Below are 21,757 nucleotides of genomic sequence, written 5' to 3' on the forward strand. Positions count from 1 at the left end.
ATAGTGGTTCATAATTAGAAATCTATAAATTTAGACATAAAAAGAGGAAATCAATAAAGCAGATAAAAGAGGAGAAACATCTGTATCCGATTATTTCACATAAAATAAAATCTATGTCATAAGGTCTGAAGACATAGTTCATTTCACTTAATCATTTCTTCTTAAAGTTTGTATAGGAATTGGTGGGCTTTTATTTTCTTTCCAGTAAAAATTCAATTTTAAAAGCACTAGGGAACTTGCTATTAAAATGTAGCCCGAAGTAAATCCTTTTCCCCTGCAAATAATCGTGCCTTAATTTGTGTTTTATAAGTAGAGTTTTTGGTACTTCAGGCTTCTTAGAAGCAGATTCTAACATGATGCAGTTTTAATATCTGTTTGGACTTACTGGCTAGAGTTGACTTTTGGCTTAACAATGTATTTATAAAGCAGTCACAAAGGTGACTCATGTTCACTATATGAACACAACGTCCCAGATTCAATTAAGCAAATACTTGAAAGCTAAAGAGATAAAATCCACTAGCGAAGACTCGGGAAATGGGCCTGCTGAGTTCTCTAGAGACTCCCAGTCTTGTTTGTTTGCTTCCACTGCAAGCCTGACCCCCTCACTTAAATGTCCTTTATCACGGTGGAGTTCATGTGGATGCCAGGCACCCTGTCTGTTTGGGGATGCTAGAGAAACTGTCCTCCATGGGTGGGAAGAACTAACGTTCCCTATATTCATTGAGGTCATACCAACCACCCCTAGAGAAAAAGTCTGTCCCATGTACTTAAACATGGAAGCCTGGTTTGCAATGATGTGCTGAATATCAACCAACAGAGGGTTCCAGTAGCTTGCCATTCTGTACGTGCTCTGTTACACAGGAGAGGACAGAGGCCTTGGCTTCCTTAGCAACATCTTGCAGCTGCTTGTCTGAGACAACCCTGAGCATGTTGTTGCAACATGTGCTAGCTATTTCTGGTTATTTCCAGCTATTTCCAGACCCCTCACCATCTTCCTATGCAGGACTGAATCTGAGCAACAGCTGAGCTGAGGCTAAAGGTCATAACAGAAAATTAGATGGCACAAATTTTATGAGTCAAGAAAATTAATCAATAAAATCAGTGCTCCCCTCTCACAGGATGCTCCCTAGCAATTACAAAGAGTGCTCAAGGAAAGGCTCGCTGGTGGCCCACACTGGGTGTCAGGGAGATCAGTTTGAAAAGAGGAGCAGAGACACAGCTGTCTATCAAGTACTAAACTTAGGTGGCCAGGTCTCTTCAGGTTTTTTTTCAGGATGGAAGGCACAATTGCTTACCCAGAAGCAGAGGTTTCTATTAATGTCAATACAGTCTGATGCTAATGCGACACCTTTATACTGGAGAAGTGGGGTAGCAATGCTACTGAGTTCCAATTATGTGCTTTGGGGAAAATTGTTCTACTATTCCTGTCCTCAGCCCTAGAAGACAGGTACATTTATTCTCCTTTTATCCATGAGGAATCAGAGCTTCAGAGAAGCGAAGCAACCTGCTCAATAACACTAGCTCTGCTATTAGCAGCAGAACTGGGTTTGACTCCTGTCCAGTGAAATGACAAATTGTACCTCTGTATTTTTCCCTGCACATCTGGGCATCTGTATCTTGAAAATGAGCCAGTAGCAAACACCAGTGTTAATGATAGCAGCTGACCTCTCAACTGCTCATCGTGGGCCAGGTATTTTTTTTCTGTGTTGGTTTGTATTATCTCATTTAACATTTGTACACCCTCTGTGAGCATAGCTAGTACCTTTGTTATTGCTTAATGATGAAACTGCTGGGCTATGAAGTGGTTAAGTATCATGCCCAGGGTCATAGACACTGTCAAGTGATGCTTCTGGGCTCTGGCCATCCCCAGCCACTGGAGCTCTAAAGTCTCTACTGAGTCCAACCAGTTTCTTAGGGGCTTGCAATCCTGTGCAGTGACTTCTGAGAATACAAGGTGGCTCCTACCATATCTTGCAATGCTCACCTTTCAGCCTGTCTGAACTAACTCACCATCTCTCCTTCCTCCCCCTACTAAGACTGATCGCTCCATTTCTGTGGCAGGTAGAGGGCACAGGGATTTAGCTTGACGTGCCCTTGTCCAGTTTATAGCAGAACAAAAGAGCCCACTGTCCCATCCGACATGGGCCTTCAGCACACACATTCCTGTGTTCTGGGTGAATACGTAAAGCTTCTGCAGACTACAGAACCATGCTGGCAAAGGCTTGATTCTTTAGCCTCCTGTACTTTTCACAGTATCAAGCTGCCTGTAGGTGCTCAATACACACATATGCAAATGGATGCCCTTTCCTGCACCCAGCGACTTGGCAGAAAAGGAAATGCATTTTACATTTCAGTCTCACTTCCTCTCCAAAGGCAGAGTGGCCCATGGAAAGAGGAGTCTTCACAGCCACAGACATGGGTGTGAGTCCGGGTCCTGTTGTACCTTACTGCCTCCACCAACAACCTCCTTTTCAGAAGGAAACAAGAGCTCCAGTGTTCTTATTGGGTTTAATCAGAGTGCCTGGCCCAAAGCACAGGGCTTTGTGTAAGAACACAGTTCTTTCTTTCCTCTAGTCTTTCTGAGGTTACCAGTTACAACATAACGACCACTGTAAACGTCCCAGTTGTCAAGTGCTTCTCTCCTCAAGCAACGTGGCCAGCGGGTAAGGAGCACTTACAACAGTGACAGTAGCATCTTAGTCCTGGGGCAGTGCAGTTTCAGGCAAATCACTCAGCTTCTCTGGGCCTCAGTTTTCTCACTTGTAAAATGAAGAGCTAAGGTCTAAATGATCTCTCAGGAGTACATCAGTTTAAAGTTCCTCTATCACAATTATTCAGTGACATTTTTATAAATGAGTATTCATTGTGTCCATGAGGCTAGAGCTACTTTTTCCCATGCAAATTTGCAAAACCTTAAATGAATTACTCCAGAGATACTGAGAAGATAAACCTGAGCTGCCTTTCCCCGAAGTGCGGGATCAGGGCCACCCCACGGATGGCAGTGGTTTGCAGTGGGGTGTGAGGGGCCCAAGGGTGGACAGGTCTGGCTCTGCTACATGCATTCTTGGTTCTATTTTACTTGAAAAGTGAGAGTTGGAGGGAGAGAGAAATTTTGCACTAAGAATTTTAAGTTGTTTTATATTATAAAAGCAATGAAAACAGCAAACGGGAAATAAAAAAATTATTTTAAAATGCTAGAAAAAGACATCTTGCGATTTAACCTTCTAATTCAATTATGTTGTTATTATGGCTTTTCTGTTGGCCTTTTCTGTGATTTACCTAATAACTATGTAAATGTTTGGAGTTTTTTGTTATTAATGTTGTTTTGGGGGCATTTTAAATTAATATTATCATTAAATTTTATTGATCATTTTATAAGCTTCACAGTCAACCACATAGAACAATGCACATTTCTTTTTGTCATTCCATTTGTTTGCTGGTTTATTTTTCACCACAGATGACTTACTGTTTTTTTATTGTTTATTCATATAAAGCTGTATTACATATTTTGCGGAGTTTGTATTGTGTGTATCTGCGTGTAGGGGTGTATATTTCTAAGAGAATAGATTCTCAAGAATGAATTCACTATTTCAAAGGACCTGATCATTTCTCTAGCTTGTGGTGCATGTTGTCAAATTACTTTCCGAAGGACTGCACAGATTTACAATGCTATCACCAATTACCCATTTTGCTGCAACTTAACCAGAATTAGTTATTATCATTCAAATTTTTTGGAGATGTAATAGGCAAAGCAGTACCTAATTACTTTAATTTGCATGTCATTGATTAACTAAGGAAGCCAATCATCTTCCCATATATTTGTGTTCCTCTCTTCCCTAATACAAGGTGATTTCTAAGATTCTTTCAGCCCCCACCCCTAGCATTTTAAGGCTGAGAGCCTCCAAGAAAGCAGCCAGATTATACAAGACTGCAAGAATCAGGGGACTATTGTATGAAGGTAGGAAGAAAAAATTAGAAATTAAAGAATGCCTAAGCAGAGATTCTGGCCAACCTTATACACCCTCTGTGACCAGTAACTTCATCTGTGTAATGGGAAAAACACTGTTGCTTTCTCTTCCATGATCAGAAAGACAAAAGAAAAATTCATTCATGAGATAAAAATGAAAATAATCACATTGACATTATCTATATTGGGACCCTGATTGAAGTTGATTTTTAGGAATAGAAACGGATGCTTTCCTTAAAGGTAGTTAAGTTTTTCTGCATCTAGTTGGTATGTTTAAGGTACGTAAGTTAATCTCCTTAGTAACTGAGTCTCTTTAAGAATAAAATTATAATGCTATAATGAGTCTATTTAGCTAACTGCCTTGATCAAAGAGGTCAGTAAAAAGCTGTAACATTCAAAACCTCAGAGGCTTGGCAGTTACTGCAAGGACTCTTCAGCTTTCCTGTAATATACTTACTTCAGTCTTTCCCACATCTCTTCACCAAATTTCTCTGTCACGAGAGACTTAAGACAAGTGTTGATAAATCCATACTAGAACACAAAACAAAAGGGGAAATGTGTGTAACAAAACATGAAATTCTTTTGGCAATAACGCATCATCTTTAGGGAAACTCCAGTGATGTTGAACCTTTTAGAGCATTCAGTGATACCAAACAGCCTGTGGTAGCCTGTGTGCCTAGGTTCACCACCACGGAGCTCTTCCTAGTTGCTCCTTATTCCCTTAATAGCTGGGTTTATTCCCACTTGACACAGGGGACCACTTGGGCTGTTTCCATAGAGAACACGTGTATTCTAAATTTCCAAATTCCCAACCAGATTATTATTGGAGGAGATGAAAGAAGGAGCTTATAGCTCATATTAATCCTTTCTCAGAAGAAAGCTGAGAGATAAGAACAGAGTTTAAAGACATGGCAAAGTGGATATTTATACATGGAAAAGAAAAAAAGGACACATTTCCAGTCAGATCCAAAAAGCAATAAACAATGTATTTTTTTTCTTTATAAATGAACCTAGGTCTGGGTTCATGTGTAAAGAAGTAAGTACATAGGAAAATAGAGAGGAAGCCAACAACAACAACAACAACAAAAAAAATGGGCCAGAGGGATACTTTGCTGGTAGAGTGCTTGCCTGGCACATGTGAGGCCTTGGACTCCATTGTTGGCACAGCAAATAAATACATAAATAATAAAAACTGGCTTAATAGAATGAACTTTCTCTGTGGACGGGTGTCCATGCTTTCTTCTTTCCTCTATCAGAAAAGATAGGAGGGCTCAGGGTTGCCTCTGCTCAGTGCAGACCAGCCCATCTCCCCTGGCCGTCGAATGCGGGGCTTCTAAATGAAGGGCCGGTGGCCCCTTCTCTTTGAAAGCACCAAGTCTTGTGAATTTTTAGAAGAGTTTTTCTTAAAGTGAAGAATCCTTTCTTCCCACAAGTATCAAGCTCAAGATTTATTTTATACATTTCAATTTTCATAGCTAGGAATTTCTTAAAGAAAAAGACCCCAGTGCCAACAGAATAGGGGGGTGCTAATTTCACACAGCTCTTTTCTGAAGAGGATGCTACACCTACACGGTTCCCTCACAATGAGTGTTTCCTGCTCGGCTGCTTTGCAGTTCCCACCACAGTGCTGTCTTCACACCTGCCATCTTTCTCTGGTTCTACCTGCTGCGTGGATTGTACAGCAGCCTGACATTCAGGCCGCACTCTGGAGCCGTCTTAGGTCACTTTGGCACCGGCTTCTGCAGCCTTGGACTCATCCCTGCCACCTGCCACCTGCCACCCTTTCCCAGACACACCCAGCATTTCTGCAATGGGCAGCATTCCTCTTTCCTGCCAAATCACAAGTTCCTTGGGAGTAGAAGTAAGTGTTATTTATCTATGTTTTGATTAAGGAATCAAGACAGTGCCTGCTATGTAAGTCATTTACTCAGTACTTGCTGGATAAATAAGTACTCCGGTGAAACCTCAAGTCTGAACACAAGAAAATCTTTTAGTATCATCGCCAGGTTTGAGAGTGGTGCTTTCCTCTTAGTTATAATAGGTGTAAAAGCACAGAGCACACGGTAACTGCCCAAAGATCACAGCTATGCTTCCTAGAGAATACGCATCATAACAGTAAATGTGCAATCAGTGAAAGCTGAGTGTGGGCATCAGAACTGAGGATGCTGATGGTTGCTTACCATGTTGCCTAGCAGGTTATCTGTAAGACCCAAGAGATGTGGCAGCCCCTAAGCTCCTGATCCAGTAGTTCAGTTGGATCTGTGGCACCTCCAGAAGTTGGTCTTAAAGACTTTAGGTGTCCAGAGGGAAATTAGGAACTAATCATAGGTTTTCAAGCAAGGTGCCGACTGTGAACTCTCAGTCACCTCGGGAGTAAAACATAAATTTCTCCTGCCCTGGAGCAAATGAGACTTGTTGCCTGGCACCCCAAGGGATGCCAAACTCGTGGGGATTCAGCCTGAAACCCTCAGGATTTCCCTGAGGTGCCAGTACAACAGCAGTGCCATCCTGCTAGCATGGAGCAGAAGAGACTGGGGTGCCGGCAGACTGGGCCCTGCTGGTTTGCTACCTGTGTGGGGGACAGACCTGAAAGAGGACACATCCTGGTCCTTCAGGCTTTATCTCAGCATGCCCAGCTTGTTAAAAGGTTCCTCCCTTGCTCAGAGCCCTATCCCATGAAGCTTCCTTTTTCCTGCACCTCCCTGGTGTCTATCTAGGGAGGCTTCCAACCCGCCTGTTGGTTCTTTCCGGTCTTAGCTCACAGTTCTGCTCAGTGGAGGAACCTAATACTCAGAGAAACCAGCACCTCATTACACCCCGGTTCTTTCTGAAATGGGGACCTCACTTATTTGCAAAAGCTGGACTCTGTAAGCTGCATGGAAGGACATGTGGTCAGGAGGAGAAAAAACTCTTCGGAATAGATGATTTTCATAATTATGCTTCCCAGCCCTCGCCGCCATTCAGCTGACAATTCTTTCTGCCCTGCCAAGTGGGCTTGCTCTGGCTCTCTCCACAGCCCCAGCCCCCGCCTCGCTCTTTCAAACACACACACTCGCATGCTCGCATTTCACAATAAGTAAATGGTTAAAAAAAATTCGCTTTTTCTTTTTCATGCAGCAGATGGCAAGTCCCAGGAACTTGGTGGAAATTAAGCTTTCTGATTTTCTAATAAATTTCAGCTTCTCACACAAAAAGCACAGCTCATTTTGATTCTGATGTTAAGTACCATATGGCACATCATTGTGGAACGTGGCAGCTCATACTCAGGGTAACGAGGAAGGGAGGGTCTTCCCTGTAAAAACGAGGTCTAACGCGTACAGACCAACTGGATCCCAGGGTGAATACCATTTGATAATAATATTATATATGGCAGTGGAGTAATTATCCCTCTTTTATGGTATGTGTTAATTTTTGCTGCCAGTTTCCCTAATTACAACTGCCACCCAAAGAACTACTTTTTGTAAATACTCCGTAAACATTTGAAAAGACACAGACAAGTGTGTGCACAGAGAAAAATGTCCCTGGATTTTGAAACTGTCTGGAAAATTGGCTGACGTTGTATATGTTTTTCAGTTGCATAAACAGTCAGGGAGGAATTTATTCTCTCTTCTGTGACATCAGGGGCCCTCCTGCCCATACTGTGATGGCTGTGTTCAGGGACATTTTTCACTATCCCCTTTCCCTGAAAATAAGACCAGCTTGCTCCTGCCTCATCCACCACCACCTTTCTCTCGCTCGGTGGCTACTCTGTAAGGCATGGAAAGCCTGAGTGGGGCTGACATTTTTGGTCTTTAGTTTTCAAGGCTGATTATTTTTCAGCGAGGTCTTACTTTCAAGGAAACATAGTGCTATTCTTGTTTATCTTAAATGAACAGTTGGAGTTTTGACAAATGTGTACACCCGTGGGACTCATACTCTAATAAAGCTATGGAGCATCTCCATCCCCACAGTAAATTCTTCTGCACCCCTTTGTGCCAGGGCCCTCACGCCCAGCCAGCACTCTGCTGACTACTATTGCTACACATCAGCTTTACTCTTGAACTCCGTACACACTGACTCATACAATGTACGCTCTGCTGTGTTGGCCTTAATTCATGCTTGGTGCATGGATTTCAGACATCATCTCCCACACTAGATGTATGTGTGCAAACATGGCCTTCCTGATATGTCTTCTGTGACATCTAACCAGATCCAACAGGGTAGTCTAGGTGTGACACGAGAAGAGAAACTCAAGCTTTTCTTTTTCATAGAACAAGCATAGAAGGGCAAGAAACAGCACGCAGAGGTTACTAGAGTAAGTATTGTTTAAGGAGAGAAATGAGAAGAGCTCAAGGTAAAAATTCTGGGAAGAAAATATCTGCACTGTCTGGGTTTGGAGGGCCTTTGGGCCTTTGCTGTCTTCTTGCTGGTGGGTGCATTCTCACATCAGTGGATGTGTTGGTCTCACATCTATTGCTATCTATTTCCACCTTCCAGGCTTCCTGGCTTCCTCCTACACCAGCAGCAGTAGAGGCTGGTGCCCAAGGTCACAGATAGGCTGTGGCTGGACAGCCTCTGAGCAAAATACCCACATGCATGCTGTCAAGTGTATGAGATTCTCAGTCCTTTTGGCCATGGCTTTGAAAACATTTACCAAAATAACTTTCTTTGGGCCGATGACTAGCTGGTATTTCCTGAAGAAGGTAGGGGACGCAGAACAGATAAACTTTGGTGTGCATATGTCAGAAAACCAGAGGATAAATTTCATATTAAGTTAAGCACAGAGAGGCAAGTGGTGCAGAGGGAGACCTTCACGGGCCAGGAAACTGCAGGAAAAGGAATTCAGCTTTACTCATGTAGCACTGGATGAACCTTGATTATCTCCCTTCGTAGAACTAACATCTCCCTTAAAATGACTTCTGGTGGGTTGACTTGGTCAAAGGTACAGCTGATAACCAGCCAGACTTCCAAGCCAGGCACAGTGTCTCTGCTCTCAGCTACTGGAGAGCATTACTTGAGCCCAGGAGCATATAACAAGCCTGGACAATATAGCAAAACTTTGTCACTTAAAACAAGGACAGATTTCTTTCAGACATGCTTTCTTATTTGGAATATTACTTAGCATGCAGAAACTAGAACATGATATATCAGTAAGAATTTTCAGGGAAAAAAATTCAGCGGATAGAGTAATTTATTCTTCCAAATGTAAAATCGCTCATAGTGTGCCCGATACACTGTTTTAGGAGCAATCACACATAACAGCCATTTCTGAAAGTTCAGCACTAACACATAGCAACAATTTCATTTGAGCTTGCTTAATATTCATTCCTGCGTACCACAAGCCTAAAAAAGTGGGTCCTATTATCTTTGGTTCCCTTGAAAGATGGGAACACGGAGGTAAAAAGAAGTTACGCAGCTTCCTTGAGGTTCCAAAACTTAGCTAGGAGTAAAGCTGGTGTGCAAACTCAGGTTTGTGTCCTACAATGTTTCCAAGAATAAACAGGGCTGGTATTAAACCCTTTCCTCCAAAGAAGCTTGGGTCTTACAGCCAACTGGTATCTTCAGGGGGGAAAAAAAAATCTTTTTTTCCTAGAAAGTCTAGTTCTCTTGTCTCGTGTAGGCTCGTGTTCTTTTATCTACCAAGAGGGAAATCACATTTGGTTTGTGCACTCTCTTCACTGCAGTGTTCCAAGAACTGAGCCCTGAAGGTCGCACTCTGCAGGTTGCACCCAAGCAATGCGCGGAAACAGATTGGAAACCAGCGACGGAGCCCAGGTCGCCTCCACCACAGCCAACACCTCTCCGTCTGCTTTGGGAGACAGTTGGCAAGAATATCCGGCAAGAACAAGTGCCCACGGCGCTTTCACTTTGAATTTCAATTTTTCAGGGACACGCAGAAGAACAGCGGGATTGTTGGGCTGGAGTGCCACCGAGTGGCCAAAGTGCCGCATATCAACAGGCTGCTGTATGGTTAAAGATTCCTCCGCAGGAAGCCACGGAGTTTTCTTCCAAGGCCTGCAAATCCTGACTAGGGGAGGCGCATGACTCAGGGGTCTGGATTAATCATGAAGAAATCTCTAAGAAGCAGATCTTCTCCCGCTCCTCGAAAGATGGAGCTGTGATCTTCTGCAGCCCTGGCCGTCCTGTGGCTGCAATCTGAATACGCATTTGCCCTTACATATTATGTCTAGAAATCAGGCAAGCCTGGAGTAAGAGGCCAAACACAGGGCTGTCCAGGTAAGGGCTCATTAGCACCAAATCCAGCCACCTTCAAATATAACCTAATTTACGCTTCCATTGAAGAAAGGCAAAGCTAAGAAACAAAGCAAGCGATGTGGATACCACATGTAAGAAGGTACTATATGACAGAGTGTCATCAACTGACTGTAACGTATCTATGGATGCTTTCTCGAAAAGCTCTGATAATGATAATAGTAGTAGTATTGACAGTGGGCTGCTGCAGCACTGAGTGCTTTTCTGGCATCATCCCACCTATTTGGAGCCAAGTCTGTATCCAGCCCATGAAGACACTCATGGTCATTGTACCGCCAGAGCTGTAGTGGTTGAGCCCTATATCTGAGGCCATCTGGCCAGTGGGCATAGGAATTGCTGTTTTCAGAGTGTGTTTTTCAAATACCCTAAATGAGCACAAATCAACATTCTTTCATTACAAACATAATTAACAATTAGTATAGACCAGACTCTTTAACAGGTGTAAATTCATTTAATCCTTATCATAACACAGTAAGTTAAGAAATATTGTGATAACTCTTGATTCATACTTGAGGGAAATAAGGACTAGAGAGACTCACTCAACTGCCAGAGCTGTGGGATCGCAGCTTTGAGGAGATGGTGGGAGACTGAGGAAAGTGGAGTAGCTTGCACCCTGGATGAGGCCTGAAGTCCACCCTCAACCCAGCAGCATACAGCCCAGAGACCACCCAGGAAAAGGGGCATCTAAGCCAGGTGAACACACCAGCTGCCTCTGGGCTCCTGTCTGCACTTAGCTGCACACTTAGGAGGGCAAATTTTAGAAATAGCTCAACCACCTGGAGCAGGGTCTCATAACTAGAGTTTCTAAGATCTTCAGATTGTGCATGATCCCATTTTGAATCAAAATCAGGAATGCTTTCCTCACCTGGCATTAGAGTATTCCCACAGCCCTGCCATTTCTTGAACCACCTCCCTTCTTATCTGTCTCCATCCTCCCAGTGTTAAAGCACTTTTTTTTTTTTTTTTAGCTCATTGGCCTTCCTCTCCTCATGCTTGATTTATTCCTACTCTAAATGTTCTTTAGCCTCTAAATGTTGGCTACTCCAGACCACAGTCATCCACCACTCTCTCCCTTAGGTCTGAGTACCTTCCTGACCTCACCACTTCAAGGCTTTGGATGCCACCACTACACTGATAGATACCAGATACCACCACTCCCTGGGAAATGAGTTCTAATTTCCCATTGGATGTCTCTGTTTGAGGAAGCTCTAAATTAACATATTCAAAACAGAACTTTTGACTTCTCCTCCTCTTTCCTAAAATCCCTGCTAATTAACCTCTCCATATCCAGTTTCAAAAATGGAATCCTCCATACTCAGTCCTCAGGCAAAACCCTAAGCTCTGTATCAGACTCCTAGCTGGCCCAAATGCCTGTAAGTTCTGCTTCAGAGCTGACCATAAAACCAGTCATCCTTCATCATGTCCATTCATCTTCTGGGTCTCAGCCACCATTATCTCTTGTTCAAACCACTGCAGACCTGCCAACTGTTCTCCCACCTTCCAGTCACACCTCATCCAGTGGCCAACATCATCTTTAAAAAATGAAATCAGATCAGATGAGTTTGTTGCTCAGAACCCTCTAGAACTTGTCAAACATTCTTGTCTGCATTTTCACGGTGCCCTTGCTGCCAACTGCTTGTTGTCAGCATCCCTCTGCCCACATTTAAAAGCTCTAACTGCAGGAATTATGTCTCATTTCTCTGCCCTCAGAGCCTGGAACAGTGTTTGGCACATGGCAGTGGCAGTAAATAAGCAATATGTTAGGAATGAGTTAATGATGGCTTGGACTCCTCAAAATGTGCCACGGGCCTGTGGCACGGCTCTTTTGCCATAATATATCCTCATCCCAAATCCCTCCCTGCAGCCTTAACCCTCTACATCCGTATGCCTCATGCTTTCCTACAGATCTCAGCTCATTATCACTTCATTCATGCAATCTGTCTCTCCGTCCAGCAAGAAGTATAGTATGGTTCTGGGCACTGGGAACAAAGCTGAAACAAACAAGTGAAACTTTCATTCTCATGGAACTCACAGTCCGATGAGAACTGTGTACATGCACACACATGCACACATACAGCTGTTAGGTCAGAAGGAACACAATTAAGAAGACTTAATTGGAAAGGGTGAGGAAAGGCCTCCCTGAGAGGTAACAGGGAAGCATTTGAGCAGGTGAAGCCATGAGGGATCTAGAAAGTCCTCCCCAAGCCACCTTCTCTTGGCTACCTCAGACTCCTCTGTGACAAGATTCAGTGCCATCAGGGGCCTCTGCACAGAACTTACTTAAATTCCAATTTGCATGCATTAACACTTCCCTTTGACTAAAGTCTGTCTCCCCCAGTGGACTGGAAACTCTATGAGAGGCTCTGTCTCTATCACAAGCTCAGACACAGGCTTGAGATAGAGCACACGCTCAGAGTTCTTTGTCACATGACAAATAAATGGATAAAGCCATATGAGCATTTCCCCAAAAGCATATCCAGAAGATGCTGGCACCTTGCATGATCTGGGAGGTCTACCAAGATGTACAGCAGGGTTTTTTGTTTTCCTAAAAGCAGACAGCCCCTGAGGATGCAGGTAAACCACACAGGGGCCATGTCAAAATCTACCATAAGAATCAGACCTGGCCAAATAAGGTGAGATCTTAGTGAACACAGTTCACAGAGGAGGAGATCAAAGAGGATGGAGAAACTAAAGCAGGAGGAGGTCCAGGGCATGAGAGTCGCTTTCCTTAGGGCATGGGCAACTTAGAGTTGGTTTAACATCATGTGTCAGCAGGCCCTGTCACAATGCCCTACATCTGCCCCCAAATCTACTGTATCCTGCAAGGTTTCAGCTTCACCTCTGCACTCTCCACCTTAAAAGCAGTTATAAGCTTTTGCCCCCGTCCAGACCACTTGATGCTCCTCTTTCAGCTTCCTCCACCATCTAGCCAAATCTTCCCCGTGGTGCTCAATGGAAGCCTTACCCTTCAGTCAAGAGCATCACCATTCTGTGTCCCACCTTCCTGGGACTGTTTTGACCACTGGCCTTTTGCATGTCCTTCCTTTCACGGAATGCAAGCCTCTACTCATTTTTTGAGGTCCAAGTCCACTTTCCAAGGGTCCCCTGCAGTCATGACATTCCCCCCTAACCCTCAAGTTCCTCCCTTCACTGAACTCCTCTTGCAGGTAACACAAAGATGTTTGAGGAAACCTCCGGGGCTCAGCACTGTAGATTGGGCTTCATCCCATTTCCCTTCTTTGGATCATCAGCCGCTGAAGATCAGAAAACATCTCTAGTATAATATTTTGCTTGGCATATCAGTTGTTTAATAAAAATTTGGTGGACTGATTGAAGGAAAGATCGATCTCAGCTGGCAGCAGTCTTTATCCAGAACTACTCTCCATTCCTTATCCTTACAGGAATGAGGTGTCATGTTCTTCCACTTGGGAATTTTGTGTAATAAAATAGTCTTTCTGAAATTGGAACCTGTCACATGAGACAGAATTTCACTTTAACAAAATTATGGAGTGGAAGATAAAATCAGTGAGATCTGAAATGACAGCTGAGTCTGAGTTAACCACACATACTGGGCTGCTGTAATCAAGCTTCGGTGGAACTTGGGCTGGGTTCATAATAATCACTAGAACATCTTGTGATGCTGTGTAGAGTTGGCTGGATAATGACCTTCCAATATGTTTATGTCACAATCCACAGGACATGTGAATGTTTCTAATATGGTAAAGGGATTTTGCAGATATTATTGAATGAAGGATCTCAATATGGGGAGGATGTCCTGGATTATCCAAGTGAGACTGACAATCACAAGGGTCCTTACAAGAGAAAGGAAGGAGATTAGAGTGGAAGATATGAGTATATGAGAATAGATATGAGTATAGATGCTAGAGACTGGAGTGATGTCAAGAAAGGTCACCAGCCAAGGAATGTAGGCAGCTGCCTATACCTGGAAAAGGCAAGAAGACAGATGTAGCCTTTGTACAGCCTCCAGAATGGATCCGCCCCTGCCAACATTTCAATTTACCCCAGTGATATAGGAGAAATAGGGGCTGGAGGTTTAGCTCAGCGGCATAAGCACCTGCCTTGCAAGCAGGCAGTTGTGAGTTCCATCCCTGGTACCCATTTTAAAAAAAGAAAGAGGTATAGGATAAATACACCTCCCAATCTGCTAGATGTCAGATTGCCAAATTTGTGTCCCTTGAAATTGAATAATCAATTCCAAAAGACAAAGGAGTTTAAGAGTAGGAAAGATTTATTGAGAGACAGCTCCTGAGAAACAGGAAGTGTCCCATAAGTGGGTTGCCAACCAGGCCCCTGTCAGGGGTAATTTATACAACAAAGTCACAAATGTGGGCACAACATAGGTCAAACTATAATCAACCAAAAAGATTACAAGTATAGCCAGTTAGCTAATATTGATCCAATAAGGAAATGGGACAGGTAGCAGGGGCATACAACTGACATCATTAACCTTGGCTTGTTTATGACTTCTAAAATACAAACATTTTGAGAAGGGATGGCTGTAGGTGTTCTGGTCACCTATCTGGTTGTCTGATGCATTTCTGGACTTAATGGACTAGGTGGTACAAATTACAGTATAGTGTGATCTTAAATTCTGCTTATCCCTTGGGGGAAAGTATGTAAATCAGGTCATAGTAACTTTATCTTCTTCATCAAATTCACCTCCAGGCATAATTCTGATATTTGTATTTTTACTGACCTCCTTGAGAGTCCAGTAACCCTCTAACTGTATATTAATTTCTCTGTAATTTACCTATCTATAATACCAGTATGGCTAATTTTGGTTCTTCTGACTTCCAGAAGAAGACAATAAACTTGTGAGATTTTAAGTTATAAATACATGGCAATTTATTACAGTAACAATAGGGAACTAGCCCACTATGAAAAGGCAGCCAGAAAAGAGAGGGACACAGCCTCTTGTTGGAATCACCCGGGACACTGTGTCTGAATGGGCACCAGAAAGCTCTGTCCCGGCAGCCATGTTTCAGTTGCGTTGCAACCAAGCAAAGGGATAAATACACACTATTTAAATCAGACTGATGGTTCTCATGTATCTCCCTGTATGAAAAAGAAGACTTTGTGGTGGGAGCAAGACACCACCGGCTAAGGAAGAAGCCAGGTGCCAGAGGATCGCATCTTTCATTGGCATTCTGTCCAAAGCTAGGTAGATTTTCATGTATCCAAACTGAGACAGACTGGGAAAAGCTAGAGTTGCTAAGGTAGTTCCCTAACAGCCAACTGAGTCTGAGCAATGAATCAACTCAAGAGGAACAAGAATCAGTCAAATCAGCTTGCTTTTCCAAATTGGCTTTTATTGTTTCAGATTTGATTTATCTCAAACCCACAAGATCCTAGCTCAGATTCCTCAGGAGAAATCCAGACCCTAGAGTGTATCAGCAACTTCAAAGACACAAAAATCATCGCAAAAGACAAACCAGCCTTGTTTCTAAACCGTAGAATTTTTTAGGCATGCTGTGTACAGTCTTATCAAAGAAGACAATATATAAAATATGAAGCAAAATGGAAAAGCAGTTTCAAGTCCCATAAGCAACAATTGCTTTTTTTAATAATAAAAATGGACTTCAAATATCTTCTCTGATTGGGTAAGCACAAGCAATACAATGAATGAATTCTCTGTCATTGACATTGGCACTCCAAAAATAATAAAGAGAAGTATCAAAATATTTCTATGCTTTCATTCCAGAAATGTGTTGATATAAAGTTTCTAAGGATGGTACAGAATTATTAGTTCTGTTTTGGTGTGGCTTCACCTCCTCCCCCTTAGGAGTTAAAAACACTTAGAATTAAATAATCAGGCTCCTATAAATAAAAGCGTTTTTTCTTAAAAAAAAAAAAAAAAAAAAAAAAAAACTGAACACTAGGAATATCATCACATGGCCCCGGCAGAAGCAAAGCTTTTATTCAGTTTTCACAGAGACCTTGGCTTGGAGCATCCTTGGCTGGTTTGAATGACTGACTTCTCCTTATCTATCCCCTCTGTCACCCTCATCCACGCCAATGCATGCCCCTAAGATGGCTGCCTACAATAATATACCAGAAGAAGAATAAGCAGAATGGAAGCTAGGAGTGGTAATCCACATCTGTAATCTCAGCACTCAGCAGGTCGAGGTAGGAGGACTGCTGTGAGTTCAAGGCCAGCCTGGACTACATAGTGAGTTCAAGGCCAGCCTGAACTACATAGTGAAAGCCTGTCCCACACACCCCCGCACCAAAAAAAAAAAAAAAAAAAAAAAAAAAAAAACCAGAAGAAATAAGGAGAATGGACAAAATGCAGTGTTCTCCAAACCAATGGTTCTCAACCCTGACTGGGAAAACTTCATGCAAATATTCAGAAAATTCAAAGAATATATTTCAAATAGAATTCTGATTCAGACAATTTCTCAAATATAGAAATCTTTTCTGGACCCAAAAATCTTTATGGTTCTGGTCCCCTTCTTAAGTAGGGACAAGGAATGTATGCATAGCCGGTCACAAACTGGTTGCATAGATACTTATGAAGATTCACTGGGTGAGAATTAGAAAAGAAAAGGAAAAGGAAAAAATCAAAACTTTAGCAAATTGCTCTCAGGAAGTAGAGCAGAGCTTTGGGGCTGGAGGGCACAGCCTGTGGCAAAGCCTCAGCACACACCCAACTGCTGGGGCTTTGACTCAGTCTTCAGCCTAATCCTACAGAAGTTTCTGGAAAACTTTGAGGACACCTTGGACAAAAAAGGTGTGCATTCTGCATAAAATGAAGCCACCACAGAATCTCTTAGCCCTATGGGAATAAGAGCTACCTCTTTGGAAACTTTGGCTGGGTTCCTTCCTTGTACTGAGCATTACATGGGCACACACAGGGGCTCTGCCTCCCTGCTTACCCACCCACCACACAGGGAAACCCAGTGCCAGGTCTCCCAAGGCAGGTCTCCTGGGAAGCCACGGTTGTGTTTGGCACTAGCTGGGCACCAATAGCCAGTGAGCAAAGGAGGTTCACTGTGTTGCGATTTCCATTTTTAACTCTATCAAATGCCTCCTGCCGCACTGACAGCAGATATGTTCTCAGGGAGTGGTCTGAGACCAGCCAAGGAATGGAGTCAGGGCACTGTCCGCTCCCAGAGTCTCTCTTGAAGCAGCCACTGTCCTTTGGGGTTCTCTGTCTCACAGTAGTCCTCTCCCGGAGATGCCAGGGGCTCCAGTGCAAAGAGCTCTGCATCCCATTCCATGTCTTCTCCTGAGAAGTTGAAAAGGACCTGTCTGGAACTCCCCAGCCTGGAAGGAAGGAGGGAATGAAGCAGAAGGTACAAGTTCAGATTGGCCAGCAGCTCAGAGGAAGGGATGGCTGCATTGCTACCATGCCTGTGCAGCACAGCCTGGGCCTTGGGGAGGACCAAACTGTTATCATAAGGGCTGTGGATGGACCACAAGTGGGCATTAGCCTGGCTTGGTGGAGAAGGATAGTTGGCAAGAACTGAGTCACAGTTTTACTATGTCTGGTGCTTGATTTATTATTGTAAGAGGAAAACACTAGCTAGGAATCCCTGACTCCATCATAGCTGAGTGGCTTTTGCAGAATCAAAGAAAAAGTCTGAGTGAGTCTCCAAAAGCTTTCTGTTGTGCAGGACAGGCCAACTTCCTGCCCTGCACATGTAAAGCACAGAAGCATAGGACTTAGTGACTGTGACTAGTTCTGGGAGAAGAGGATCTGGAAGGAGAGGCCACTGGAAATACTGGCAAGGTGATCCAATGGCTGTGTCTCATTAATTTAGTGTTGCTTATTTCTTGCTCTATTCAATCCCAAATTCTCATTAAAAACCCGTAGCATTGGGAAGCTGAGGGGGGGAGGATTGTTGTGTGTTCAAAACCAGCCTGGGCTACAAAGTGAGCTCAAGGTCAGCCTGAACTACACAGTGAGACCCTATCTCAAAAAAGACAAAAACAAAACAAAAAAACCTGTGGTACATTGTTTGTCAGTGTCCCTTGATGACAGCAGATGGCCCAAAGCATGAGAGCTTAAGTGGACTAGGGAAGAAGGGAAACAGCTACAAGGCTGAAGCAAGACTCAAGCAGTAGCAGCAGTCGGTCAGGCTAGGGTATAGATTACAACAACAACAACAAAAAATTGAACTATATCCTCTCCCACATCAAATAATCTTGACATGTAGGATGGGGATTCAGTGCATCTTAAGGACCACCCCAGGAGTCTGGAAGCTATGAAAACATCGCAGTTACACTTTTAGTCCCTCACAGTACTCACTCTTTTTTGTGGGGTTTGGGCTTAAATTTCAGAGTGTTGAATGCCCCTTCCACAGCCTTGGGCAAGTAAATGGGGTGTCTCTCAAGCCTCCTCTGGGTGCCGATGGTCCTTAGCTCTGTGCTCCTCCGAAACTGGCTGTCTGGGGTGTGTGCAGCATGCACTGCGATGTCCTCAGAGTGTCTGCGTGGAGCACGCAAGATCCAGTTGGAGTGCAGGCTGTGCTCCCGGGAGCTGGTGGTCACTGGAAGAGAGAGGCAGGTGACATGGGAAGGAAGATTGTGTCATCAGGAGAAACAGAAGGCAAAGGAGAGGGCAGACGGGCTGAGCGCTCACAGCACTTAGAGACAATTTGGTTTACAACAGTGAATTCCTAGAAAAGCCTGGGTGGCCAAGCAAGGAGACTCTGCCTCCGAAGTTATAGTGCAGGGTAGAATGAAACAGTTTGTTGAAAATGAGAACAGAGCACAGCATGGTGGTGCCCATCTGTAATCCTAACCATTCTGGAGCCTGAGGCAGGGAAATCACTAGTTCAAGATCTTGTCTCAAAATTAAAAATAAAATAAGGCTGGCGGCAGCTTAGCGGTAGACTGTTCCCAGGTTCAATCCAGAAAGTACTAAGAATTGTTTTTTTTTTTATTGAATTGAAAAGACACCCAAGATGTATCACACTGTGTAACCAAAAAGAGATTCTGTTTCTTTTAACAAAATAAAGTGTGTGTTCTCGTGTGTTTAACACACTTTGAAAGGTTATGCACTGATGGTTTTCTCTGAGTGACAGGATCATATGTTCTTACTGTCTTCTTTATACTTTAGAATGCTCTTTGTTGCAATGAACATAGATTATTATGCTTTTTCAGAAAAAAATGACCATTCTATGACAAGTATTCTCATCAGATTATAGCTGTGCAATGACCCTTCCATCCCTAGTACATTTTGCCATTCTTTCACTCATACCATGGCTTTCCCAGGCCCCAATCTTAGGGTGATTACTTTGGGTCAGGGACTGAAAGGGCTGCATGGGAGAGGGAAGCAGGCAGTAGATTCATGGGGGAATGAGCTGAGCTCGGGGAACAGGAATAACCTATGCAGTTGTGCAAAACCAGATCTGAAAACCCAGATCTCACAGCTACACATCTATCAAGGCCAGAACAAGAAGCTATAAGCATGTCGTCTTTTCAGCATTACATAGAACTCTCAAGAATTATTTACTCTTGGTACTGAAACCTGTTACTTTAGTAATCACAATCTCCTGAACTCCTGGATGAAATCACCACTAAATTGCACCATGGGCCAACACTCATTTAGGACAAAAACCCTACAGAGAATTGGAACAAATGGGTCTCTGCCTCAAGCAGATAAAAGCCATCTATGACAAACTAACAACCCACATTATACTAAATGGACAAAAACTGAAAGCTTTCACTCTAAAGTCAGGAACAAGACAAGGTTGTCATTATCACTACTCTTATTCAATACTGTTCTCAAAACATTAGCCAGAGAATTATACAAGAGAGAGAAATAAAAGGATTAAGGATAGGAAAGGAATGAGTTAAATTATCATTATTCACAGATGACATGATACTCTACATAGGAGACCTCAAAAGCTGCATTTGTCAAAAAGGACTAGGTTTAATATGCAAATTAAGCAATATAGCTGGATATAAAGTCAGCACTTGAAAATCAATAGCATTCCTGTACCCAAACAACAAACTCACAGAAATTAGGGAAATAATACCTTTCAGAATAGCATCCAAAAAAATGAAATACTTAGGCATAAATCTTAGAAATAATGTAATAGATATATACATTGAAAACTATAGAACTCTGAAAAAGGAGATTAAAGAGGGTATCACAAAATGGAAAGATATCCATTGATCATGGATAGAAAGAACCAACATTGTGAAAATGGTCATACTCCAAAACTGTTTTAATGCAACCCAAAACAAATTTAATGCAATCCCAATCAAAATACCATTAACATACTACACAGAGCTAGAGAACATATTCCTAAAATTCATTTGGAAATGCAAGAAACCTAGAACCGCAACAGTAATTCTCGGCAACAAAGGCAAGGCAGGAAGCATCACAATCCCTGACTTGAAATCATAATACAAAGCTACTGTGATAAAATCAGCATGGTGCTGGCAAAAATGGACCTGAGTGAAACAGATTAGAAGATGCAGACACAACTACAAACATACACAGCCACCTTATCTTTGACAAAATGGCCTGACATATTCAGTGGAAGAAAGATAGCTTCTTTAATAAATGGTGCTGGAAAAACTGGCTCTCCACATGCCCAAGACTAAAGCTAGACTCTTGTCTATCACCATGGCTTTAAACTAAAGCCAAAATGGGACTAAATGGTAAAATAGAAACAAAATGGGACTAAATAGTAAAACCTGCTAGAAGGGAAAAAAGGTAGAAATCTTGAAGACATAGTGGTAGGCAGAGTTCATGAACAAAGCTTAAAGTGACATGGGAACTACTTCAAAGAATCAAAAACTGGGAGCTCATCTTATTAGAGAAACAAGATTTTGCACACCAAAACAAATCACCAACAGAATGAAAAGACAACCCACAGAATGGGAAAACATTTTACCCAACCATCCCTCAGACAAAGGACTTTATCCAGAACATATAAATAATTGAATAAAACAGGCCCCCAAAATTAAAAAACCCAACCCAAAATTGGGCATCTGAGATGAATATGCACTTCTCAGATGAAGAAATACAAATGGCAAGTAAATACAAGAAAAAGCATTCAACATCGCTGATCATTTGAGAAATGCAAGTTAAAACAACACTGAGATTCCGTCTCACTCCAGAAAGAATGGTCAAGATCAAGAAATCAACCAGTAACAAATATTGTAGGGGCTCTGGGGGAAAAGGAACCCTCTTCCACTGTTGACAGGAATGTAGACTGATACAGGCACTGTGGAAATCAGTGTGGAGATCCCTCAAAAATTGAAGATTGGAGATCCCATTCAATCCAGCTGTTTGCCTTCTGAATATTTTCCAAGAATTGAAAACATCATATCACAGAGATATGTACCCATGTTTGAAGCAGCACAATTTGTAATAGCTGTATCTTGGAAACTACCCAAATGCCCATCAACCACGGGATGGATAAAAAATGTGGTAGTTTTATACAATGGAGTATTACTCAGCTATAAAGAAAGATAAACTTGAGGTTTTTATAGGTAATTGGGTATACCTTGAGACCACCATTGAAAAATTATTTCCCTAATTTCTCTCTATGAGTT

The 21,757-nt window shown here is 42.7% G+C and overlaps 2 protein-coding genes across 2 annotated transcripts in view; both read right to left on the reverse strand.

Moving 5' to 3' along the window:
* LOC100720742 (guanylate cyclase soluble subunit beta-2-like) overlaps positions 1-9,897 on the reverse strand; it is a 98,224-nt gene extending 88,327 nt beyond the window's left edge. The window contains exons 1-2 of the mRNA XM_023560437.2: positions 9,676-9,897; positions 4,425-4,498 (exon numbers count right to left, since the gene is read on the reverse strand). Coding sequence (XP_023416205.2) covers positions 4,425-4,498; positions 9,676-9,897 — 296 coding nt within the window. The remainder of the gene's footprint in view (positions 1-4,424; positions 4,499-9,675) is intronic.
* Positions 9,898-17,331: 7,434 nt separating this feature from the next.
* The window catches only part of CUNH13orf42 (chromosome unknown C13orf42 homolog), a 28,825-nt gene continuing 24,399 nt past the window's right edge, over positions 17,332-21,757 (reverse strand). Inside the window, exons 3-4 of the mRNA XM_023560543.2 lie at positions 18,492-18,732; positions 17,332-17,506 (exon numbers count right to left, since the gene is read on the reverse strand). Coding sequence (XP_023416311.2) covers positions 17,332-17,506; positions 18,492-18,732 — 416 coding nt within the window. The remainder of the gene's footprint in view (positions 17,507-18,491; positions 18,733-21,757) is intronic.

This window comes from Cavia porcellus, unplaced genomic scaffold (genome assembly GCF_034190915.1).
Source record: "Cavia porcellus strain 051 isolate PalLab524CR breed Dunkin Hartley unplaced genomic scaffold, mCavPor4.1 scaffold_21, whole genome shotgun sequence".
In the NCBI taxonomy this organism is placed as follows: domain Eukaryota; kingdom Metazoa; phylum Chordata; class Mammalia; order Rodentia; family Caviidae; genus Cavia; species Cavia porcellus.